Source organism: Toxorhynchites rutilus, chromosome 2, assembly GCF_029784135.1.
Source record: "Toxorhynchites rutilus septentrionalis strain SRP chromosome 2, ASM2978413v1, whole genome shotgun sequence".
NCBI classification, from domain to species: Eukaryota; Metazoa; Arthropoda; class Insecta; order Diptera; family Culicidae; genus Toxorhynchites; species Toxorhynchites rutilus.
Window position 1 is genome coordinate 248251687 of NC_073745.1, and position 23934 is coordinate 248275620.

The 23934-nt window shown below is 37.1% G+C and overlaps 2 protein-coding genes across 2 annotated transcripts in view; one reads left to right on the forward strand and one right to left on the reverse strand.

Moving 5' to 3' along the window:
- The window catches only part of LOC129764867 (protein scabrous), a 130899-nt gene that overhangs the window by 13349 nt on the left and 93616 nt on the right, over nt 1-23934 (reverse strand). The gene's annotated exons all lie outside the window — the stretch shown is intronic.
- On the forward strand, nt 1708-8022 carry LOC129764868 (uncharacterized). Its single transcript, XM_055764419.1, has 2 exons — nt 1708-1832; nt 6432-8022. Exons 1-2 carry the CDS (start codon nt 1816-1818, stop codon nt 8020-8022), a joined length of 1608 nt encoding a protein of 535 aa, XP_055620394.1. The 5' UTR covers nt 1708-1815.

Sequence of the window (23934 nt, forward strand, 5' to 3'; positions counted from 1 at the left end):
GGACATCCCATCCGAGCTCCCGTAGCTTCTGGCGGGTCATCAAAAATGTGTGAGGCCGAGCGTTGTCCTGGTGGAAAACAACACCATTCCTATTGATCATTTCTGGCCGCTTCTGGTCAATCGCCTGCTTCAAACGGTCAAGCTGCTCACAGTAGAGAACCGAGTTGAGGGTCTGGCCATAGTTGAGCAGCTCATAGTGGATGATTCCCTTCCAATCCCACCAAACACACAGCAAAACCTTCCTGGCCGTCAATCCGGGCTTGGCGATGGTTTGGGCCGGCTCACCTCGCTTCGACCACGACTTTTTTCGCTTTAGGTTGTCGTACGTGATCCACTTTTCATCACCAGTCACCATCTTCTTCAAAAATGGGTCGAGTTCGTTCCGTTTCAGCAGTGCATCGCAGGCGTTGATTCGATCGAAAAGATTTTTTTGTGTCAACTCGTGTGGCACCCATACATCTTGCTTTGTTGCCAGATATTGACAATATACGACATTTCTTTTTCCCCAACCCAATATACTAAATTGGTTATACCGCGAGAACAGTTAGTCCTAGGATAAAACGTTACATTCAGTTTTTTCAAGTAGAATCGCATGTAAATTCTATTGTTTGTATTACAATTCTTAAATGGTTACGATTTCACAACGTATTGAAATTTCAAAAAAAAAAAATTTAAGAACTCATATCTCCACTCTGGTGAATTTGCCACGGCATCGCTACTCAGGTTTCCCACTATTGAATCTCCGCTAACACGATTGAATTTCGATGAAAAGTACATGCGATGAATACTAGAATAATATAATATACTAGCTGTACCCTGCCACGCTTTGCTGTGTTGCACATTGTGGTTGCATGGCTGAGTTGAATTTATCATTTGTTTATGTTGTAACAAGAATCCTAGATGTGTTTGGTTGTTTTGTATATTGTATCATAGTTTGAGCTCAATCGGCTCCGTACTTTTCAAGTTTTTGACGCGTACACAAACGAACAGAACATTTTTATATATAGAGATAGAGATAGATGAGGGAAATCGATAAATTTTAAATCACTTCGAAACACAATTTCAGTTCACGATTTTGTCAAGCATGTGGAAAAAAAAATGTTTCCATCACATAGAACACATATTGATTACTGAATAGTCGATTTTCATTAGAAGCTCAATTTAGAAACGCACTCTGGTCAGATATAAAATAATTTTTCTTCAAATTTTCCATTTTTTATGTCGTAACAACACTCCTTGAAGTGGATTGTAAATTGTGTCCAACTTTAAGCTCAATCCCTACTTTTCGAGTTTTTGACGCGTATACAAACGAACAAAACATTTATATATATATACGTTACGACCAGATGTACCCCACACGACCACTTAGAGCAACAAAGAATCATAACAACCGATGCAACCAGGATCAGATTGCACCCAGAGGCCTCCCATCAAGACAATCGCGAGCCATAACAACTGACGACAACGGCTGACCACGCGACATCATTCAAAGGAACCCGATCTGGAAACAACGCGACCGTACGGATAACAAGGAATCTGCTGACGCGAGATACCGACATTATAAAAAGGCAGGGAACAGAAGATAGCATTTAGTCTTAGTATGAACGTTGATGTGTAATCTTTAAATTTAGCGAAAATAAATTTATTTTTTATATTGTAATCGCCACTTCGGTCATTACTGGCGCAGTCTTTGTGAAAGTGTTGTGTAGTGCTGCTTCCTGGGAAACCATCCGCGAAAGGACATCGCTGGAGTTACGGGAGCTGCCGAACAACTCACGGAACCACGCTCATCGATAACGTTAACAGACTCCGGGAATGAGGTTACTGATACTGTAAGTAATTTTCACTCTCGTTATTAATTAACCAAAAAGTGATCAAGTGCAACTAACAAGTGCAACCATTGCTTCAAGAAGAAAAAATTCTAAACACGAACGGTTTCAACAGCATAGAGACAGCATAATGTCCACGCAAGAGAACCAAACAATGCAAGAAACAGCGCAAGCTGAATTACCAGTGGAAATTACAGCGGAGCAATTAATCGCTCAAATACAAGAGTTAACGAAAAACCAGGCCGCTCTTATTCATACTATAACTAAGTTAGAAAACAAAGCGAAGGATCCATTTTTAAATTTCGTCACGCCGGATCCCGTGAAAAATATTCCGCACTTTAGCGGAAATAGAAAAGAAACGCTCGCGTGGGTGGAAGACACGCAGCAAACACTAGATTTATTCAGTGACTATAAATTCGAGCCAACCTACAAGCAAATCATACGTGTTGTTAGGTCAAAAATTATCGGGGAAGCAAGAGAGGTTTTGATTTCCTCCGGTAACCCTACGGAATGGGACGAAATTAAAGAGGTTCTCTTAAACTCGTTTGGAGACAAGAGAGATATCACCTCACATATCCAATCTCTTTTTTATGTAAAACAAGGGAAAGCATCTCTCACAGAATACTATAACAAAGTTAAGACGATTGATACAGCAATCAAATCGTCTGCTGCACACATGGAAGACTATAAAAATTCCATGGAAGCAGTCATAAAATTAATAAGTTTAATGTCACTTACAAGATACATAGACGGACTGAATGGGGATCAGCTGGCTATGTACGTGCGTAGCTATAGGCCGAATTCGTTAGAAGAGGCCCATGACATAACTATGCAACATTCCAATGCCGCATTCAGGCAAAAATTGGAAAACAAACAAGGTCCTTCGACCTACAGAATTCCCGAGCAGAAGGCTCAGACAATTTCACAAAATCAAAAATCATATAATCCAAAAACCAATCAGAATAATAAACCCGTATCTGAGAGATTCAGATCTCAAAAAGTAAATAATGACGAGGACGTTTCTATGAGGACGTACCAGTCGAAAATGCAGGTTCATAATAATGAAGTGCGCGAACCGGAACCTAAAGCGGATTTGACGTCGAACGATTCAATTTTAGAATCAGAAGACGACGACTATTTTGAAGGCGACGAATTAAATTTTCAGATGGTAAGAAAGGAAAAGCAAAAAACATAAAGAATAATAATTTTATTCCTTATCTGACTATCCAAACAACTAAGGGCAATTTAAAATTTTTAATGGACACAGGTGCCAATAAAAATTATATTTCGCCCAAACATGTTAAACTCGAAAATTGCAAAGATGAAACAGGAATTCACGTCACGAATATCAATGGCAAACATGACATCAATAAATCAGCTTCATTTGACATCTTCCAAATTAGGAAGAAAGTAAAATTTTATGTATTCGATTTCCACGATTTTTTCGATGGATTAATAGGGTACGAAACACTGAGAGACCTCAATGCTCAGTTGGACATCGGCAGAAATAAATTGAAAATTGGTAGAAAAACTTTTAACCTCGAAAAGAAATTTCCAGGAAACCACAAAATCAACATTTCGGAACAAGAGTTCCAATTTGTAGAAATACCAATAAAGCAAAAAGGTAGCTTTCTTGTTGAGGAAGAAACTCCATTTGATTATTTTTCAATTCTCCCCGGTTTATACCAAAGCAAAAATGGCATAGCTATAGTGGCAATAAAAAGTCATTACCCCAATAGAACAGTACAACTGAACTCTAATGAAATTGAAATTGGAACCGATTGTTTTAGATTGAAGGACATTCCGAAAATTTCACCAAAAGGAAAATACTGTTTTAGGAGTGAACACATGAACGATGAGGAGAAAAAAGCTTTAGAAAGGGTTATAGATGCCAACAGAGAAATACTTTATACCGACTCGGATAAATTAACTTTCACCCATAAGATAAAGCACAATATCAGGACTTCAGACAATATACCAATACATACAAAATCCTATAAATACCCACAAATTTTCGAAACAGAAATCCAACAACAAGTGGAAAAAATGCTTAGAGACGGGATAATAAGGGAATCAATATCACCTTATACATCGCCTATATGGGTTGTCCCGAAGAAAACAGACGCTTCTGGGAAGAAAAAGTTTCGTTTAGTTATCGACTATCGAAAACTAAACGAAAAGACAATTAGTGATAAATATCCCATCCCGGAAATAACGGAAATACTTGATAAACTTGGCCGAACTTGTTATTTTTCTACAATTGATTTGGTGTCCGGTTTTCACCAAATTCAACTTGCAAACGAAGATATCGAGAAAACAGCTTTCTCGATTAACTCCGGAAAATATGAATTTACACGCATGCCATTCGGGCTGAAAAATGCTCCAGCAACTTTTCAGCGTGTTATGGACTGCATCTTGAGAGAATTCTTAGGGAAGTGTTGTCTCGTCTATATGGACGATATCATAATCTTCTCAAGTTCCCTAGAGGAACATAAGAAAGATCTCATGAATGTATTGAAAAAACTAAAGGAAGCAAATTTAAAAATCCAGATAGATAAATGTGAATTTTTCAAAAAAGAAGTTCACTATCTTGGACACACTGTTTCAGAAGAAGGCGTTAAACCAAACACCGACAAAATCGAAATAATTAAGAAATGGCCGACTCCAAAAACCGAAAAGGAAATACGTCAATTTCTTGGTACCCTGGGATACTACCGCAGATTCATTAAAGATTTCGCGAAATTGGTGAAGCCTTTAACTGCTCTACTTCGTAAAGACACCGAATTCGTTATATCCCCAGAAACAGTCGAATGTTTTGAGAAATGTAAACAACTTCTTACAATGGACCCTATACTCATTTATCCCGACTTCACGAAGGAATTCATACTAACCACCGATGCCAGCGATTTTGCCATAGGGGCAGTTCTTTCACAAGGACCCATAGGCAAAGATCGACCAATCGCGTACGCATCTAGGACCCTTAACAACACCGAAGAAAACTATTCCACGACGGAGAAGGAATTTCTAGCCATCGTTTGGGCTGTGAAACATTTCCGACCATATCTTTATGGACGAAAATTTAAACTTCTTACGGATCACCAACCACTTACTTACTCCATGACAGACGCTAACAGAAGAATTATAAGGGGGAAAATAGCATTGGAGGAATTTGATTATGAACTCATTTATAAGCCTGGCAACCAAAATGTGGTAGCAGACGCTTTATCGAGGATAAAACCAGAAGAATTAAATAATAATGAACTTGATCTTGAAACTGTTCACTCAGCAGAAACCAGTGATGATTTTTTCATATGGTGTACCGAAAAACCAATCAACAGTTTTAGAACACAAATAATTTTTAAAATAAATCATTTTGATACGACTATACACGAAGAAACATTTCCAAAATACCACCGATTCACTATTGTAAAACCAGAATATACAGAAGCAGACATAGTCGAAATTCTCAAAAGTTACCTTAACCCCAGAGGAATATCTTGTCTAAAAATTCCAATATCATTAGTACAACTCGTTCAGGAAACATACTGTAAACATTTTACTAACAATAAATTCAAAGTTTTCATTTCAGAAAAGCTTCTAGAAGATGTCAGAATAGACGAGCAAAAAGATGCCATAATACGGGAAATACATGACGCAGCACACAGAGGAGCAAAAGAAAACAAAATGCAAATCCTGCAGAAATATTTTTTCCCCGAAATCGAGCGAAAACTGAAAATATTTGTTAACTCCTGTCATATTTGTAAAAGAAGCAAATACGACAGGAAGCCCCCAAAATTAATTCAGAAATCATTTTTCGGCTCAAAACAATTCGAACGGGTTCACATGGACATATTTTTCATGAAAGGCCAAAAATGGCTGACCATCGTGGACTCCTTCTCCAAATTCGCCAACGCCATACCACTGACAACAAGAACGATAATAGACATAAAACGCGCTTTTTCCGAACACATCAGGCACTTCGGTAGACCGCAAACGATAATTTGTGATCAAGAGCCCGCTTTTACATCAATAGATTTCGTCGGCTTTTTAAACGAGCTCGGAATCGAAATTCATTTCGCGAGTAGTTCTAATTCCAACGGAATAGTTGAGAGATTCCACTCAACGATAATCGAGCTTTATAGAACACTAAAAACAAAATATAATGAACTTCCGATCAACGATCGGATGAATATAATTACCGACATCTATAATAATACATTTCACTCCGTGACGAAACGAAAACCACGTGAGCTAATATTTAACACAAATAATGTTACGAACGCGGCTGACATAATTGAACAATCCAACAAAATCCACTCTGCAGTAAAATTGGAACTAGATAAACGTAAACAAGCCTTCGAAAAGAAGCATGAGAATCGTGAAGAACCCAAGCCACTCAACCCTAACGACACGAAATACATAAAAATTAGTCAAAGGTTGAATAAAGATAAAGACATTTATAAACTTTCTACCATAAAAGAAGACAACCATCTAACCTTCAAGGACACAAATAACATTAAAATCCATAAAAATCGCATAAAAAATTAACAAAGACCACTAAAATGAACACCATATTAAAGAAGCCATTTGTTTTTCTTGCAGAATAATACTCATCAAAACAATAAGCACCACCAACTATAAAGAAATAACGAACAGCAATGGATTGGTTGCGTTCAAGATCAAAACAGCAAGGATTAGAATCGGATATGACAGAATGTTGCATAGAATCAACCTAAATACATTAAATGACAATATAGAAAACATAGAAAAAATCATGAAATCGTTTGAAACTATAGAACACCTAGAGCAAACACTACTAGAAAAAACCAAACTAGCAAAAGATAAACTCAGGAGCCTCCTACCACATAGAATAAAAAGGGGACTTATGAACGCATTAGGAACAGCCATTAAACTCATCACGGGAAACCCTGATAACGATGACCTAATAGTCATGCATCAAAGTTTGGGAATATTAAAAACACAAGGAGACAAATTAGTGAACAATCAGATGAAACAAATCCAGATCAATGAACTTTTTCAAAATAAATTGAATAATATTACAGACTCTATTAGTAAAATTGAATCAAAAATTACTAAGGAATACAACACAGTACAGGGAATAAAAACAGATTTAGAATTCGTCAACCTTATCTGGAATATGGACAAAATTATCAGCATATTAGAGGACATCGAGGAGCAAGTAGAATTTTCTAGAGTAGGCTTGATAAACAAAAACATACTCTCATTGGAGGAAAAACAGTTAATTTTAGACAGGCTTAAGACACAAACAATAAAGCTAAATTACTTAGACGAAATTTTCCAATATACCTCAGCGAGTGTCGGTATCAGCAACAATCAAGCAGTCATATTAATAAAGACCCCCATTTTGGATAAAAAGACGTACGATTTGTTAGAAATCCATACTTTGAGAGTTAACAATTCACGGATCGATACGAACATCAACCTGGTAACGAAATATGGCAACACAGTTTATTACCAACCAACAGAATGCGATATTTGCGATGGAAATAACCTAATTGAGGACGATTGCATCTATAAAATATTAACTCACCAAACACCCAAATGCTCGTTTGTAAAATCAAAACAAACAACACAAATCAAAGAAGTCAAGCAAGGAATCATCCTGATCGACACAACAGAAATCGTAGAAGTAAAAGACTCTTGCGGAGATTCAAGGATGGTTAGCGATGCCACAATAATCGAAACCGAAAACTGTACCGTCAAAATACGAAATTTCACATTTTTTGGACAACCTGACGTAACCTACCAGCAAGAATACCTGATCCCAATATACAGCAAGCCCCTCCAAAATGGAAATTTTACAGATCTTGACGATGAAAACGTCATGCTACGAATACAGAACTTGGAAGAACTCAATGAAGTTCAACTTTACTTGAACACCACACAACACCGGGTAACAATTGGAGGTACAACCCTCCTCATAATAACATTTATCTGTTTCTTTTCTGTATATTTCTACAAAAAAGGTAATAAAAGAAATGAAGTAACCAAAAATCCGCCAGAACCTCTCGTGGCTACTCAGGTGGACGAAACTGAAAACAACGGAAGTATTCCATTATCCCTACTTCCGGGGAAGAAGGCAGAGCAAAAATGCATCCCGAAACCATGGATCGAGCTGCCGAAACTTCAATCGAGGACGCTTGAAACTTAGGGGGGAGACGTTACGACCAGATGTACCCCACACGACCACTTAGAGCAACAAAGAATCATAACAACCGATGCAACCAGGATCAGATTGCACCCAGAGGCCTCCCATCAAGACAATCGCGAGCCATAACAACTGACGACAACGGCTGACCACGCGACATCATTCAAAGGAACCCGATCTGGAAACAACGCGACCGTACGGATAACAAGGAATCTGCTGACGCGAGATACCGACATTATAAAAAGGCAGGGAACAGAAGATAGCATTTAGTCTTAGTATGAACGTTGATGTGTAATCTTTAAATTTAGCGAAAATAAATTTATTTTTTATATTGTAATCGCCACTTCGGTCATTACTTATATATATATATATATATATATATATATATATATATATATATATATATATATATATATATTTTTTTTTTTTTTTTTTTTTTCCTTCTCTTTTCCAGGTTTTCCTTCTCAGGATATCTAAAGATAATCTCTGCCGCGTGTCGTAACACATGAGATTTTCGGATTTTTGTTTTGTCGAGAGGTCAATTGTTCGCATTTACATAATCACATCACTTACCGCTTACATCACTTACTTAATTTTGATTTTTCTTAACCATCCCCACTAACAACTATCCCTTCCTTGATAAACGCTAGGGAACCACGCTATAGAGGCGACCCTTCTGGCCTTCGGGCGACGAACATCACACTAACATTCCTTCCCTTCCCCTGGTGACTGTAAGGACGTGGCCGGCGTCGTTATTGACCATTTAAAGCTCGAATCACCGAAAATTGCACAACGAGAATGATTTGCTAGACCCAAACGTCATTCTGTGTGTTCTTTGTGCAATTTGGTTGGTTCAGGTCAATCACGGAGAGCAACTACGAATTATACAGTCTACCCAAGCTCAAGCTCAAATTAATTTGTGACGTAGAACTACGTCTTACATTAAGGGTGCCAAATCAGAGAACAGGTCACGATTGTATGAAATAAAGTTAACGTTCATAACAATTTTTGCTGCGAACTGATTTTAACGATTTGCATACCAATCGAATCATAAACTTTCTAAGGTTTGTTTGATATGCTATACATTACAATCCTATAGTCTGTATATGGTTTCAATTGATGAAAATTGGAAGCATTCCCATTTCCTCATACATTTGTTTTGTCCATTTGTGTTCTTTCCCGAACAGAGCTGTCAATAACGAGCAACTTATGCAGCCGCTAGAATAGAAACAGTCGGAGACGAATGAACCGTTGGATTCCAAGTCTCCGTAATTAAAGGAAAAGAAAAAGAAGAATAGAAACAAAGAAGGGGGATAGCGAAAAGAGAATATTTGCGATGTAAGTAAGCTGCGTATAAGTATTACATCTCCTCTGAGGAAAATTCTTAGAATCTTTCTGTGCCCGAAACAACAAAGGTCACTTATTCTGCTCGTTTTGTGTTTTATGTTTTCTCTCGAGCTGTGAACTCTAGCGAATATTTCACTTGAAGTTTATCGTTGCAACTGTGTGCATCTTTTAGACGCGTGTTTGATGCTTGTTGAATGACGATTCACGGAAAATGCCTCTCGTTAAATATTCAGTGCAATACGTGCATTGATATAAAGAAACAAATTACGACATATGACCAATTAGTGTATTGTTCTCGCAAAGGCAAGAAAGAATCGTTGCTTCTCGAAATGATTCTACAAAACCACGCAAGCCATTAAGCTTTTTCAGGGTCCACGGAACTTTTTACTGAAGAGTTATTCATGAACTTTCGACGTACAGGGAAACTTCGATATAACGTACCCTCGTTATAACGTACCCGCGATATAACGTACATTTTACCTCGATATAACGTACACATTTCCAAAGTGTTAAGGAAAAAAAATTCAATATTTTTTTCTGTTAGAACAATAAATTATCTGTATTGTGATGCTAAAACAAGTTTTGTACCTTCAATCAATCCCGAAATACAGATGGTTTTGTGATTCCGGATTCTAAATGAATCAAGCTTTACTCAACAGTACGAAGGGAAACATCATGAGAAAGTCTGGCTTCGTCTTCTGATTGAAGTTATTCATTAGCTTTACTAAAACAGCAACACAATAATGTATTATAGACTACGTTTGTGGGCACTTTATTATGCTTCGATATAACGTACAATTCGATACAACGTACAATTTTGAAAGTGAAATGTACGTTATATCGAAGTTTCCCTGTATTCGCAAATAATATCCGAAATAATAAACCAACAAATTAAAAAAAAAAAAAAGATTTCATAGTCCTACGTCCAAAGCGGTCGTGTCTCTGATACAACCCCTCGATTTTTTGAGTAAAATTTTTAACAGTGTTTTTGAAATGATATTTTTCTTAAATAGTTCATTAGTTTTTCAATAACTTTGTCAAACATCATATTTTAATCAGAATATGGTGAATTTTGAGTTTCGGTTTTTAGAAAGAAATATCAATGATTTTAAATACACCCTTTTAAAATCAGTCGTAATTTAAGGGGGTAATCTAGTGTAGAGACACGAATTTCGGACGTTTTTTCGAGCTTCGTAAAAATAAAACAAATAATATTTTTACTATCGATTATATTATTTTTTGTTCATCTATCTTTTCAAAATAAAACAAAAATTAAACGGAGAAAAAATATTCATAACTAGAATAGTTAAGAGCTGATGAAGTGATGAAGTGAGAGGGTTCAAAAAAAAGTAGTGCCATGGCGTACACGATTCCAGCCCTTCTGGTTATCTGAAACAGAAAAATCGAACAAATTCTGAATCAGTAAAGATGCCGCTATCGCATGAACAATTTTTTTTTTGTCAAGTCAAAAACATCTTTTTTGACGAAATGGCGGCCGTTTGAAAAACAAAATGCGGTTCAAACGGTTCTTACGTTTCCCGATTTTTCAAAAAATGGTAAAATTTAAAAAGTATGATTTTTTAGAGGTTCATGCGATAGCGAGATGCCTGCAAATTGTAGCCATAGAAATTCGACACAAATCGGTTCAGTAGAACTTGAGATATCGTGTACGCCAGTTTGAAATAAAATAGTTTCGAGAAAAACACGTTTCATGTTCATTGTTATGGCCGTAGCAGGTTAGATACCGCATCACTAAAATGGTTCTAACTCGGTTAATAATAGGATTTTCGATAAGTCCTTTCTAGGGTACATTCTTGAATGCCTAAACCACAGAAATATGAAGGAATTTTGATTTTTTTTCAAATTTGTAGACTAGAATGCTCCCTTAAATTTTGAAGAAAAAGTTATCGATTATTTTCTCGATTGCTGGCTTTAGTGATCAATATCTCGCGTAATATCGACCGTACAAGTTCATGTTTAGGCTCTTTGTGAAGGTCACATTTAACACTAAAACATTCTCTTGCTGTTTTTTGTTTAAAAAAAAGGGATTTCGGTACATTTTACACTTTTTTTATTGAGCTACGGTCTTTGCAGAATCCTTCGATGATATGCGAAGTTCGTCTGACAATCCACAATGTGCATTAAACATTGATGCTTATTAATCATTCGCTAGCGCTTTCTCGGCATTTGAGAATTATTGAATTCTAAGCACTGATCAAACGTGACATTTTCAGTGATGAGAGGTACTTAGTAGAGTTTGTTAAACTTAAACGAGGACTAGAATCTCGCAATGATGCCAAAAAGTTCTAATAACACATGGGAATCACGAACAAAAAAACATTCGAAAATATCGGGCGCTTGTATCCGTGTCTATCAAAATTTGTTAGGATATAAATTATTTAGTGTCCAACGCTCGTGTGACACAGTTGACGAATGACAGAAGCAAAGTTACAATAGAATGATACCATCCCATCAGATGGCATGATATCATGGGAAAAAGGGGAAAATCTTTTTGATTTCCCACCGGTGATGGACCCGGGATGGACTCTTCGCTTATCGTTTGCATCCCATTTGCTTCATTGAGCTGACAATCAAAAGTGACAGCGTCGTGATTTTTTTTTTTTCTATCTCTCTGTGTCGCATCATTTATTATGTGAACGGACAATACCTGGTGCTGTTCACCTGAGTGGGAATGAAAATAATGTTTTTCTCGTGACCCTGGCCATGATCTCACCTGAAAACGAGGGAGAGCATTGAGCGCGATAATTTGCGTACCGCCAAAAATGTGTAATCATCTGATAATTTATAATCACCGTTCAACTTTCAACCATTCCGTATCTTGTCTAATTTGAACAGTCACTGCGCGAAAATAAGTGCTCCGGTTGAGGTCGCGCTTCCCTCCTCGTTGGTTGCTAAACAGAACAAGGAGATGAAACCCGGGAACATTAATCATGAACATACAGCCGCATCCCGCTAATCGAATCCCCCGATCAAATAAAGCAAACTTTTCCCCAGATGCTGCGAATATGGTTAAATCAATCATCCGGATATTTTCACACCGATCCAATCTTCTGGCCAAATCAAACAATGCTCGAAGTCCTCCAAGGCCGAAACCGTGTACAGTTTGTGGCTCCAATCAACACCCATGATCAGCAGAAAAACGATTCATCTCACGGGGGCGCCACCAAGAAACGCGGGCCCAATTCTTCACTCTATTCCAGGGCTCGCAGAATGGGTCGAACAAACGAAAAATAAAAGGAAAACGAATATACGTACATTATTTTCCTCTCGTCTCATTTCCATATGAACGTTTCGTATACATTCGCAAGGTCGGGGAAAAGTGGGATGTGTGAATTTCACTCAGCACACATCACATCACCGTCCCCACAAATCGCTTCGTCGCCTCCGAAGCCACAAATGCGTGTGGTTCGAAAGTGTTTTTTTTTTCTTTTGTGGCCCTGGCACCCACAGAACAAAAAAAAAGGTTCGGATACATCGGATTTGGCTACACCACAACGGAACAACGTCTCCTGGAGCCACAAAGCCTCTGTTCCTCCGTTTGTTCTTTTCGCACTCGGTGTGCAACTACACACATGCTGATGAGGACGCCATACGAATACATTAGTACGAGCGTGTGTTCACCTATGTTCACCGCAAGGCGTGTTGCCTCCGTCAAGTAGAAATGAACATTCAGCATCTGGTGTGGGCGGGCAAAACGCTCCAACAACTCTCGCCGAATGATTAAGCCAAAATTAGCTTTCGCTCACGATTGGTTGGGAATCGTTAACGAATTCAGGCCTTGTGTTTCCGCTTTCCCTGCATCTCTCGTTGTCTGACTTTCATCGCTTAAAGGCGCTCTAAAGGCGTAGGACTACGTCTTTCATTTCTGTACCGGGGTGTAAGTTCAAAGTTTCGAAAACGAAAGAGTGACACTGGAGTGCTAGGTTTTGCACGTTAATATCTCTTTACCGGCTGAATGGAGCTGTATAATAATCATTTCATACGAAAGATAAAATGTCAACGAGTTATATGATTGTCACTTATTGGTCCAAAAAATCGTTTCAATAGCTTAAAAATTGCTTTGAAAGCAAACTTTTGAAATCATCATTGCTCATTGTTGATGATTGGTGATCGCAATGTGTTCCCGAACACGGACGCAAAATCTAGGCACCTGGAGAAACCATCATAGCGAATACATGCAAGCTGAGACTTCTTTTGCTCGCTTACATTAGTGTTTGGGAAACCACAGCGGACACATGCAAGGCGTGATAACTTTTACTCGCACCAGTTTCTGTTCTGCTTTCGCATGGAACAGTCATGAAAAATTGTTCCAAGCGAACGAATATTCGCATTTACGCATTCGACTTGGTGTTCCCGTGATGCAATCCAATTGACGAATTTACGCAAAGCTGAATCAGTTCATGCGACACCTACATCAGAGTTCAGAACCACAAAAGTGATGATGTTTGTTTATTCTACGCACTGAAAAGCAAGATTTGATCGTGATTATTCATTTTATTATTTCATTATTTATTTATTTAGATTTATTTCAACCATTAAATGTCTTCAGTATATGGTAAGAAAGTTAGGGCTTTGTATATTTACGACAATTTCAACACGCGATTGGACCAAAGTCATTGATAATTTTCGGAAATTTTGAGTTTGATGATGCATACAGGTTATGAATACTGTGGATAATGGTGATGAAATCGATATTATATTAAGTTGGATTATATCATTGATAATGTAAGGGCCGATACAAGAAGGATTTGCAGTATTTTTAGCGCAACACATGCTACTCATCGTTTATCTAGTTGAAAAAAATTGAAGTTACAACACTTATGCCAAGCCATTCTTCAAAATATACATACCACATTGTAAAATGACGATTTTCCAACCTATTTAGCGTAGAAAGAATACATAAAACCGGGAAATTTGAAGATAAATTCTGATTTTTCTAAAAAATTTGAACGACCAAAAAAACAAAACATCGTCATTTTACTCGCTGCGCCATCTGGTTGTAAATCAAACGTACATTCGTCAATAACATCAGTTTTTGTTCTGCTTTCGCATGGAGCAATCATGAAAAATTGCCACATCACGATAAAAAAGAAATGAATTTTATGCAAGGTTATATAAACTTTATTTCGTTTTCACCGTGAAGTGGCGCCCTCAGTTTCTATTCTGCGCATGGAGTGATCATGAAAAATCTCATGTTATTCTCACGATAGCAAAAATGAATCATGTATCAAACATCTTCAGTTGCTTTTACAAGGCCACTCAAATTCCATCGGTTCGTTTCGGGACCACCAACAAGTTCGAAAGAGTTGAATTGTATGTTAATAACAATTCCATACTTATACTCATCCAACCACACACTAACAAGAAAAACTTTCAGCAATCTTTCAAAATATTCATTCATTCATTCATTTAGAATTGATTCAGAAGCAATTTCAAATAAATGATTGCCGAGCCAACGGTAGTCCTACGTCTACCTTGCGGTTATATCACAGAACCCACTTCTTGTTTTTTTCCTTTTTTCATGGGAGAAATTTTCACCAGAGCTGTTTTTCGCAGTCAGGATCACTATCGGTTAAATTACCGGGTGTGAAAAAATGGAAGCGGCATCTGCCAACAAATGACTCCATTCTAAATCATTTACCCAAATTCCATTCACCCGAATTTCATTTACCACAATGAAAAAGAAAATTTTCTAAACTTCAATTGGGCTACGATTCTTTTCGAGCCTTTTGAGAATACACTGCGTTTCACAACTATAGAACCGCTCATTTTTTCTGAGTTTCCAGAGATATGTAAGAAGTCGGTTGAATTGAAGTATATAGTGGCCATTTCAACATTATAGTTGTGTTCAGGCGCGAAACATTCATAACTATAGAACGAAATGGAAAATTTTAGTTTTCTGAAAATCGAAAAATCACTCAAAAATCAATCTTGGTTTTCAAAAAAAGGTTTTTCTCCCAATAAACCAACAATCAATCTTGGTTTTCAAGCAAATATTTTTGATGCCAAATGTTTTAGAATTGCATGAAACGTCGAGATTTACTGTTATCTCGAAAAAAAAATTTTTGTCAAAAAAATGACTTCGGCGCTTGGTCGTTTTTGTCTTAAAAGTCGATTTTTGACGAAATTTGTTTCGAGATAACAGTAAATCTCGACGTTTCATGCGATTTTAAGACATTTGCCATAAACATTTTTTTTTTGAAAACCCCGATTTCCCTTACTTACCATTGGGTGATTTTTCGATTTTCAGAAAACTTAAATTTTGAGCTCTGCGACAATAGTAAATGAAGTCCGTATGAATCAATATTTTGCAGAGGGTATTTTCTTCGTGCAAATCAACATATCGTAGGGAGTCCCGTATGAAAAATCGATATGACGATTTTCATTGGCACTCTAAACCATACGATTTGCCTCGTATTCCAAAAAACCAATAAGTCCCAGAGTGTCGATGTTTAACAAAAAAAAAATTCGAGATTACAGTAGATCACGACGTTTCATGCAATTTGAAGACATTTGGCATCAAAAATAGGGTGATTTTTTGGTTTTCAAAAAACTTAAACTTTGTGCGCTGTGCGTCACTAGTAAATGAAGTCCGATTGAGCTGATATTTTGCATAGGGTAGTGTTTCGTGGGAATCAACATTTTTAATCAATATTGCTTTGAAAATTCGAGATGGCCATTTTCATTGGCACTCTACTGTTCATTCGTGTTGATGGTAAGCTATCTAAAAAGGCCTTTTTAAGAAAGTTCTCCCAAACCATAAAAATCCCATTCTAAAAGCTGCGAGTCCAAAAACTAATGTGGAAGCTAATCCCATGGGTTCCACTATTTCAGGAGAACTTCTCTGGTACAGAGAAATTCAACTTGAATAGAATTTCTTCATTTATTCATTCTGGATTTACGGATTACGGATTTACGGAACGTGTCATTTAATTTTTCAACCCGTAGCTTTGCAGGCGGTAATTTGATGGTTTGGGGAGAATTTTCTCAAAAAAAAGCCTGGTTCAGATAGCTTACCATCAACACGAGGGAACAGTCAGAAGTGCAACGATGTCCTTCAGAATCATTTACTGCTGCTTTTGCATCAAAAACAATGTGATAATTGGGTAATTTGGCATCATTTCAAAAATCTGGAAGGTCATGACATGGTTCAATGAATCGGGGCTTCAGATTCTGGACTAGACAGCTTTTTAACCAATTCAAAACCCCGTCAGGAACTTATGAGGAGTGATCGGATGAATAGTAGATGCAGCTCACAAGCAGTATGAGTGATTTGAAGAGCTTAAACGAGCAGTATCCTCTGCTTAGAATGAGATATACACTACAACATGGCGCAGCTTGGTCGTAACCACCCCGAAAGGGTTATTTGAACTGATTGAGAATTAAAGATGACCTTCGAATTAGAAACTTATCGTAATTCATGTTAAATTGATAAGGAGGAGGAGTAAAGGAGTGAGAGTTTTTCCATTTGGTTCTATAGTTATGAAACATTGGAATTTTGGTTTTTTGAATGTCTCGCGCCTGAACACAACTATAAAGTTGAAATATCCAGTCTTATAAATGAAGATAGTTATTGTTTTCTACACTATATACTTCAATTCAACCGACTTCTAACATATCTCTGGAAACTCAGAAAAAATGAGTGGTTCTACAGTTGTGAAACGCAGAGTATATAATGTCATTTCAATACATTGAAACTAGGTGTGTACAAAGAGTAAAGTTAAATTTTCAAATTACACGGGTAAGTCCAGCAAATTAATACTCTTTGTCTTTTTTTATTTCAATTTGAAGTTCTAAATCTATATAAAATACAAACTGTATAAAGATGAAAATCGCATTTATTTATTAATAAAATCTAGAGCAGCAGTACTCAGCCTTTTTTCCTAGGGGCCACAAACGGGCCACAGAAAAAAAAACAAGAAAGGTGATGTCCAAGAAACGGCCGCATTGTTGACATAGAACAACGAAATTATTGCCGTCATGAACAAAGATTAAAGAAATTTAATAATAGAACTTATTGATACGTTCTATTACTAGTTTACAAACCATCAATGTTTGCAGGATATTTTTAAGACATTTGTGTGTGCATTGAAGGTTGCAATACACTTTCAGACAGGCCAAGTCGTTGTTATTTTTGCATGTCTGATCATTTTATTGCGTTAGTAATTGTACAGAAATATAAATTGAGCTTTAAACCACAAGAATCCGTTATGCAAACAGAGAGTTCGAAATTCGAATTCATACTGTCAGAAATATTAACTTTTTATAAATGGTGTGCAAAGTTTGACTTTTATTCGCTTTAATTGAAAAACATTTTTTATTCGATAATGTTTTATGTTTTCAATCAGATAGGTACCAAATCAGAAAGCTTAAAAGTATATTAAACTAATTTATTGAAAATATCAACCAAATAATACCTGTGCATAATGTTTAGATCTGTTTTCAGCATCGAATGCCGAAATATGATTCAGAACGGTACTCGCGCACGGTATCACAGTCTTATACCCATGATGTTTTCCCGCCTCAGAATATTTCTAGAGTATTAGTGACCTTACACTTTTTCTGAGTGGTTGTTTCTGTTGCAGTTGTTTTTTTGTATACCTCATCTATTTATTTTATTAAGGCTCATTAAAAAATCAGCTGTAAAAGAACCGAATTTATTCGTGTACATTTTTATCTAACGATAATTTTGTTGTATATGTATTACTCAGTAGCCATTTAGGCATAAGAATATTCCTATCTTATCGATACACATGCCGATTTTTTTTTCGGCGTAAGAATATTCATGTTGTTAATGTCGGACCAAACACAGCGGTACTGTTAATATGAGGCTTCCATTATTCTGTTATTAATAGCACCAATTAGCGATGCAGCAGACAGTAATGTGAGCGGTAAGGGACTGGGATTACCTGGGTCACATGATGATTGTTCTTCTTGGTTGACATTAACGTTCGTTTAGTAGCGAACACGCAACTAATTAAGCTAGGAAGACCCCCTCTGTTGCAGTTGTTTTCCGAACGATTTTTTTCGGGATTCGGTCAATAAGAAACCAACATTACTCATACACCTTTTATCTTTTGAATGAAGTGATTGACATACCACTTTGTTCAATTGACAAAGAGGTATTAATGCTCGAATCTTTGCACCCCAAACGTAATGCTCTCGTTTTAGAAGTTTTCAACTTACAGTACAGATTCTAATATGATGTGAATCAAAACTACAGAGACGGCATTCAACAGATGGCATCAAAATCGACGCGGTACTCCCACCGAACAAAATTGCACCATACTTTGCGATATCTATCATTCATTCATCCTTAGAATTGAGCGAAATCACTGTGTGTGTGACATCGGCATTGAAAAAGACTACTGTCTGATAGCTGGAACGAGACGACTTGAATGATAATGATGATGTTTCCAATTATAGAGGTTTTAAAGTTAATCAGTTCATTGAAAAGACCAATTCGGAAAACCAAAACCATACATTCGGACACGGGAACACGATAGTAACATGTATATTCTCTCAATTTTCCTTAATTTAAATCATTTATGGGCTAGGGAACCGTATTGTATAACGTACCAAAAAAATAAGAGAATTTCATATTTGATTCGAAACTATCAAAATCCGTTCAGAACTAAAATACAGTCAACTCTCCCTAATTCGATATCCAAGGGGGCAATCGAGTTAGGGAGTAATCGAGATACAGAACATTTTCCCATATTTATTTTATGTCATAAATTGTCATATATTAGAGTAAGTGTCCCAATTATGGTATGAATTTGATTTTTTGATTAATTCCCTTAAAGTGAAAAAACACCTTTCTCATATAAAAAAAATATTCTTTCAGAATCTCTCAGGAAGTGATAGACGGTTATATTTCACGAAAAAAATCCTTCTACGCATATGTTCGAATTTCAACGATGACAGAGTTATAGAACTTTTTCTTTGTTTCGGACTCTGTTGCCTCAAACTCACTCTACATTGAAAAGTTCGTTTTTTCTTCTTATTCTTCTTCTTCTTCTTCTTCTTCTTCTTCTTCTTAAATGGCATTAACGTTCCTAGAGGAACTTCGCCGTCTTAACGTAGTATTACTTCCGTCATTTTTATTAGTACTTAGTTGAGATTTCAATGCCAAATAACACGCCTTGAACGCATTCTGAGTGGCAAGCTTTAGAAAACGCGTGACCAGAGTGCAAGTCGGAGGAAGTTTCTTTGACGAAAAATTTCCCCGACCAGAACGGGAATCGAACCCGAACCCCCGGCATGTTAGGTGTGACGCTAACCACTTGGCCACAGAAGCACGCTACGTAAGCCGATTCTGTTGCTTTCATTTGAAAGATGAGAAAAATTAATACAGGATATAGTAATGGAACATCTAAATTGGTGGATGAAAACATCATTTTGGAAGTGGAAAATTTAAGAGTTATTTTTATTTTAGTTTGTAAGTATTTAATTTTCTCCCATTAATTCATACTAAACTTGATCGTTTCTATCAATCAAATTAAAGCTCTCTAACCCCTCTACAATTTGTTCTTTGGCGCCCAACTTCTATCTCTCCTAATTTCGCTGCAATATCGATATAAACAATTCCTGATGAAAATTCAATCAAAATCTTCAAAAATCGCGATTTTCAACCCACTTTTTCTATAAAAGCCACTTAAATTTCACTTCAATGTGGAAATGTTATTATTTTTTCTTAAAATCAGTCATATTTGAATTGTAAAAAAAAACTTTATTCAAACTGTATATAATCGAATCCTAAATTTTACATAATCGAATCATATATAATCGGGTCCGACCTGCATGAGGAACTAGGTTAACAAAGAAAATATTGATTAAGTATACTATTCAAACTAAATTGTATCGATCACGCAGGAACTGTTCAATCACACAGAAATTTTCTAATAGTTTCACAGGAACATTTTCAGTTGCTTTCAATATTTCGGACATATTATTCAGGTTTGTTTTAACGTTCGAAGATGTAATTTCGACACAATCATCTGAACTTTCCTGTCAGCAACGGTAGTTTATCGCTTCCATCTATGTTGGTTGTGCTTCAAAGTTGGGAATTCCCAGTTTCTGGACAAAATCTCAAGCCATATCCCGAAGAATAGAACCTGAGAGAGGTAAATTATTCTCTCTGGTTTGATAAGACAAAAGTCCATTGACCAGCTTTTCGATTCCGACCAACCTTATATGTTTTTGGACTAGATTCAATTTTCCATTCCGATTCCATTTTTACTTTAGTTTGAATAGTGTTGATACCGTGCTTTGTGCAATACTGAAATTATTTGCAGCTTCAGACCCCTTCCATCCATAATTTTCGACCTGCTCGATGATGCTCAAACGTTGTGCAATGGTTAACGTTTTAATTGTCGCTTGAAAGGTTTTTCGTGATTTTCCATACTTGAAAAGAAATTGTTTGATGACACGAACACTCCGTCTTCACTTTCAAGAGCAATTGAAATCAGAGGTAATAACGCACAAAAACATGTACGCGAAAATCAATCGAGTTATGCCGGATTTACAATCATTCACATTGAGCGCGATTTTTTTTTCTTCAATAACGATTTTTATTCGCCAACCAATCAGAGCAAAGTGCGAAATCACCCATGACAGTGCGAAAAAAGATAGAACTCTACAAGCTTTTGCTGCGAAAATCGCGTTGCTTTGACAGGAGACGCTACATACATCAGAGAGGTGGAACAAGATATGCTAGATAAGAGGAATGATATATCGAAATGAATGTTCAGCTATATACATATGAACCACTTCAATAAGTGAGAGCTAAGTCGATCAACTAATGCAAGCATATTGCTGCATAATCATAATTATTTTTACATAGTTTTGTTAATATCCTATTGAATTAGCTAGTTTTTCAATTATTAATTATCTGAAATACCTGCATACACACTTCCAACGATATATAATTCTGTTCCACCAATCTAGTACGACCTTGTCCATAACAAAAATGGCAGTGTGATTAGAGGGATGCAGGTTTGACAGACAGATTATGACAGATTATCGCGCAATACCGCGCACCATTGTAAAGAGCTTCACTGAAAAATGTCGCGCGTGAGTATATCGCAGACGATTAAAAACCTGCATTGTAAAGGAAGCATTAGAGAGGTGAACATCTATGGGAAAATGAATAAAAACCCATCGAGTAAGGGAGGCATCGAGTTAGGGAGGTATCGAGTTATGGAGAAGAATGCTTGTAAAATCGAAGGTGCCATGAAATTCATAGAGTTAGGGAAAATATCGAGATACAGAACATCGAGTAAGGCAGAGTTGACTGTAGTTGTAAATGAAAATGTTTTCTGATTTGGTACCATTACCAGAAGTACCAGACGTAGTCTTATGTCAAAAAATAGGTAAAGATATTCAGTCTACTAATACTACTTAACTAGACAACTAATTAATGTGTAAATGTGTAATGTGTCAAACTCCATTCATATGTTTCTTAGATGACGAGGTTTTGTTATTGTTACACATACAAAATTGTAATAGGTCAGGCCAAAAGAAGGGTGGCCAGAAGAGTCGTGGCCAGAAGAGCCGCGTGCGGGCCACGGACCGCAGTTTGTGTATGGCTGATCTAGAGCGATTTGTTCCACAATACATTATCAACATTGAAATTCAGGATTCCTCAAACGTCTGAATGTAATGGAATTTCAACACAAATCATCATAACACAAAATATTTTACAGAGAATATTAATACCTGGTTCTACTTTTCCTATTTCCGTCACTTGTACAAATAACTTCGAGATAAACGTGTCAAATTACAGGCTTGGTTTCATCGTTAGCTTTATTTGATTATTTATCAGTCTAAAAACAACTATAGAAATATATCTATCATTCGGTGTTAACACTACGGATACACACTTATTTCACCCACTTCTATCATTAACTTTTTGCACAACGACGCTCTGAATAGCTCCCCTCTGTCGCACCGATTCCATTCATTGGTAGCATAGAGGATTACGCTGCATCAGGACCACCGAAGCAACGTCTATTCAGGTTTCTAGTTTGCGAAAGCGAATAATTTAAATTGTAAAATTAAAATTATTTCAATCTCGAGCGTGGAGTCGTCGTTGCCTTTGGTGATATGTACATTCACTGGAATTCTGGGCTGCACTGCAACAGCAGAGCAAGAACACGTTGAGCTTTGTTGCACCAAAAATAATATATACAACATGCAGTTTATATCTCACACTCTATGCGTCCACCCACCGAACTCATTGATTTTCGTATTTCCCAAATATCGCACGGTTGTTTCATCCAAAAACAACAACGGTAAAATAATCTAGACGGCGCCAGTGGTTGTATGGTTAGCGTAACAGCCTCACAATCCGATCGGCCTGGGTTCAATCCCAGCTGGCGTCGTTGGAATTTTCTGAGGCGAAAAATCTCTGGTTACGTCTTCCTTCGGAGCGGAAGTAAAAGAAGTTGGCCCGGCTCATGAGTTGTTGAGTCTGATAGGTAGGAACAGGTGGAGTCGCCTCCCTGATGTCGGTGATTGGCACTAAAGTGGCGGAAATAGGCCGACGAAAAATAAGCGAAGATAAAAAAAAAAAAATTAAAAATTATCTAGCCAGTGAGCTGAAATTGATCACTGCAACCACATTCCGAACGCACGCGAGCGCATAAGCGAATGCTCGACATTGCGTAAAATGTTCAATTCACCGATGTAGCTGAGTGAAGAGTGAGGGGACTTTTATGGGTGTAATTTATCAGCTGGTAATGATTCTTGCATGCTTGGGTGCTTGTTTTTAAATGTAACAATGTTATACACAATACAATTTGGATATGTGACGATGAAGAATTAAATGAAGAAAAAATTACCGAGAGCATCACTTTCATTACTGGATTATCCATTTAGCTATCTATCGTTTGTAACACCAAATAATGCTCAGTCTCTCTAAAAAAACGCTATCCTGCCATTTTAAAAATTATTTTTAAACCAAATTCAATAATACGATAGTAGAAACAATATACTATTTAGTTAATATCTGAGCGCGATGAATCAGTTCTATCCCAGGATTCAACAAGTCAAGCAAATACGTTCGATGCTTGGTTCATACTTCCAGTTATGACAAGATTGAAGCACTTCGTGTCCGTCGAATATTTCCGATCCGGCATTAAAAACATTCTCTCCCTTCTGGAGTGTCAAATGAAAGCCTGGTTCCGGCCGGCCAACGGTGCCGCTCGACCAGAAGCAGAAGCAGCAGAAACTGAACAGGAAGATCGAGAGCAAGGTGCCCTTATCATTTCGTTGAAGAACCGATTGAATTGTGAAGATTAACTTGGCCACAAGGAACATTCTTACGCGGAAGCGTTAGCTGGGGCCGGCCGTGTCTGAGCAGTAGACAATCACCCAGAAGGAACGACTGATGGTGCCAATGAAAAACTTCTTTCATGTGAAGCGCGACGTCGTGGTCACAATGAATGACGATACCTATCTACCAACTACTGGTAGAGGATCCAGTACTTTATGTGCCCTACCAAGGAGGTAAGTGATGATGCCAAATATATCTTCCACACAGGG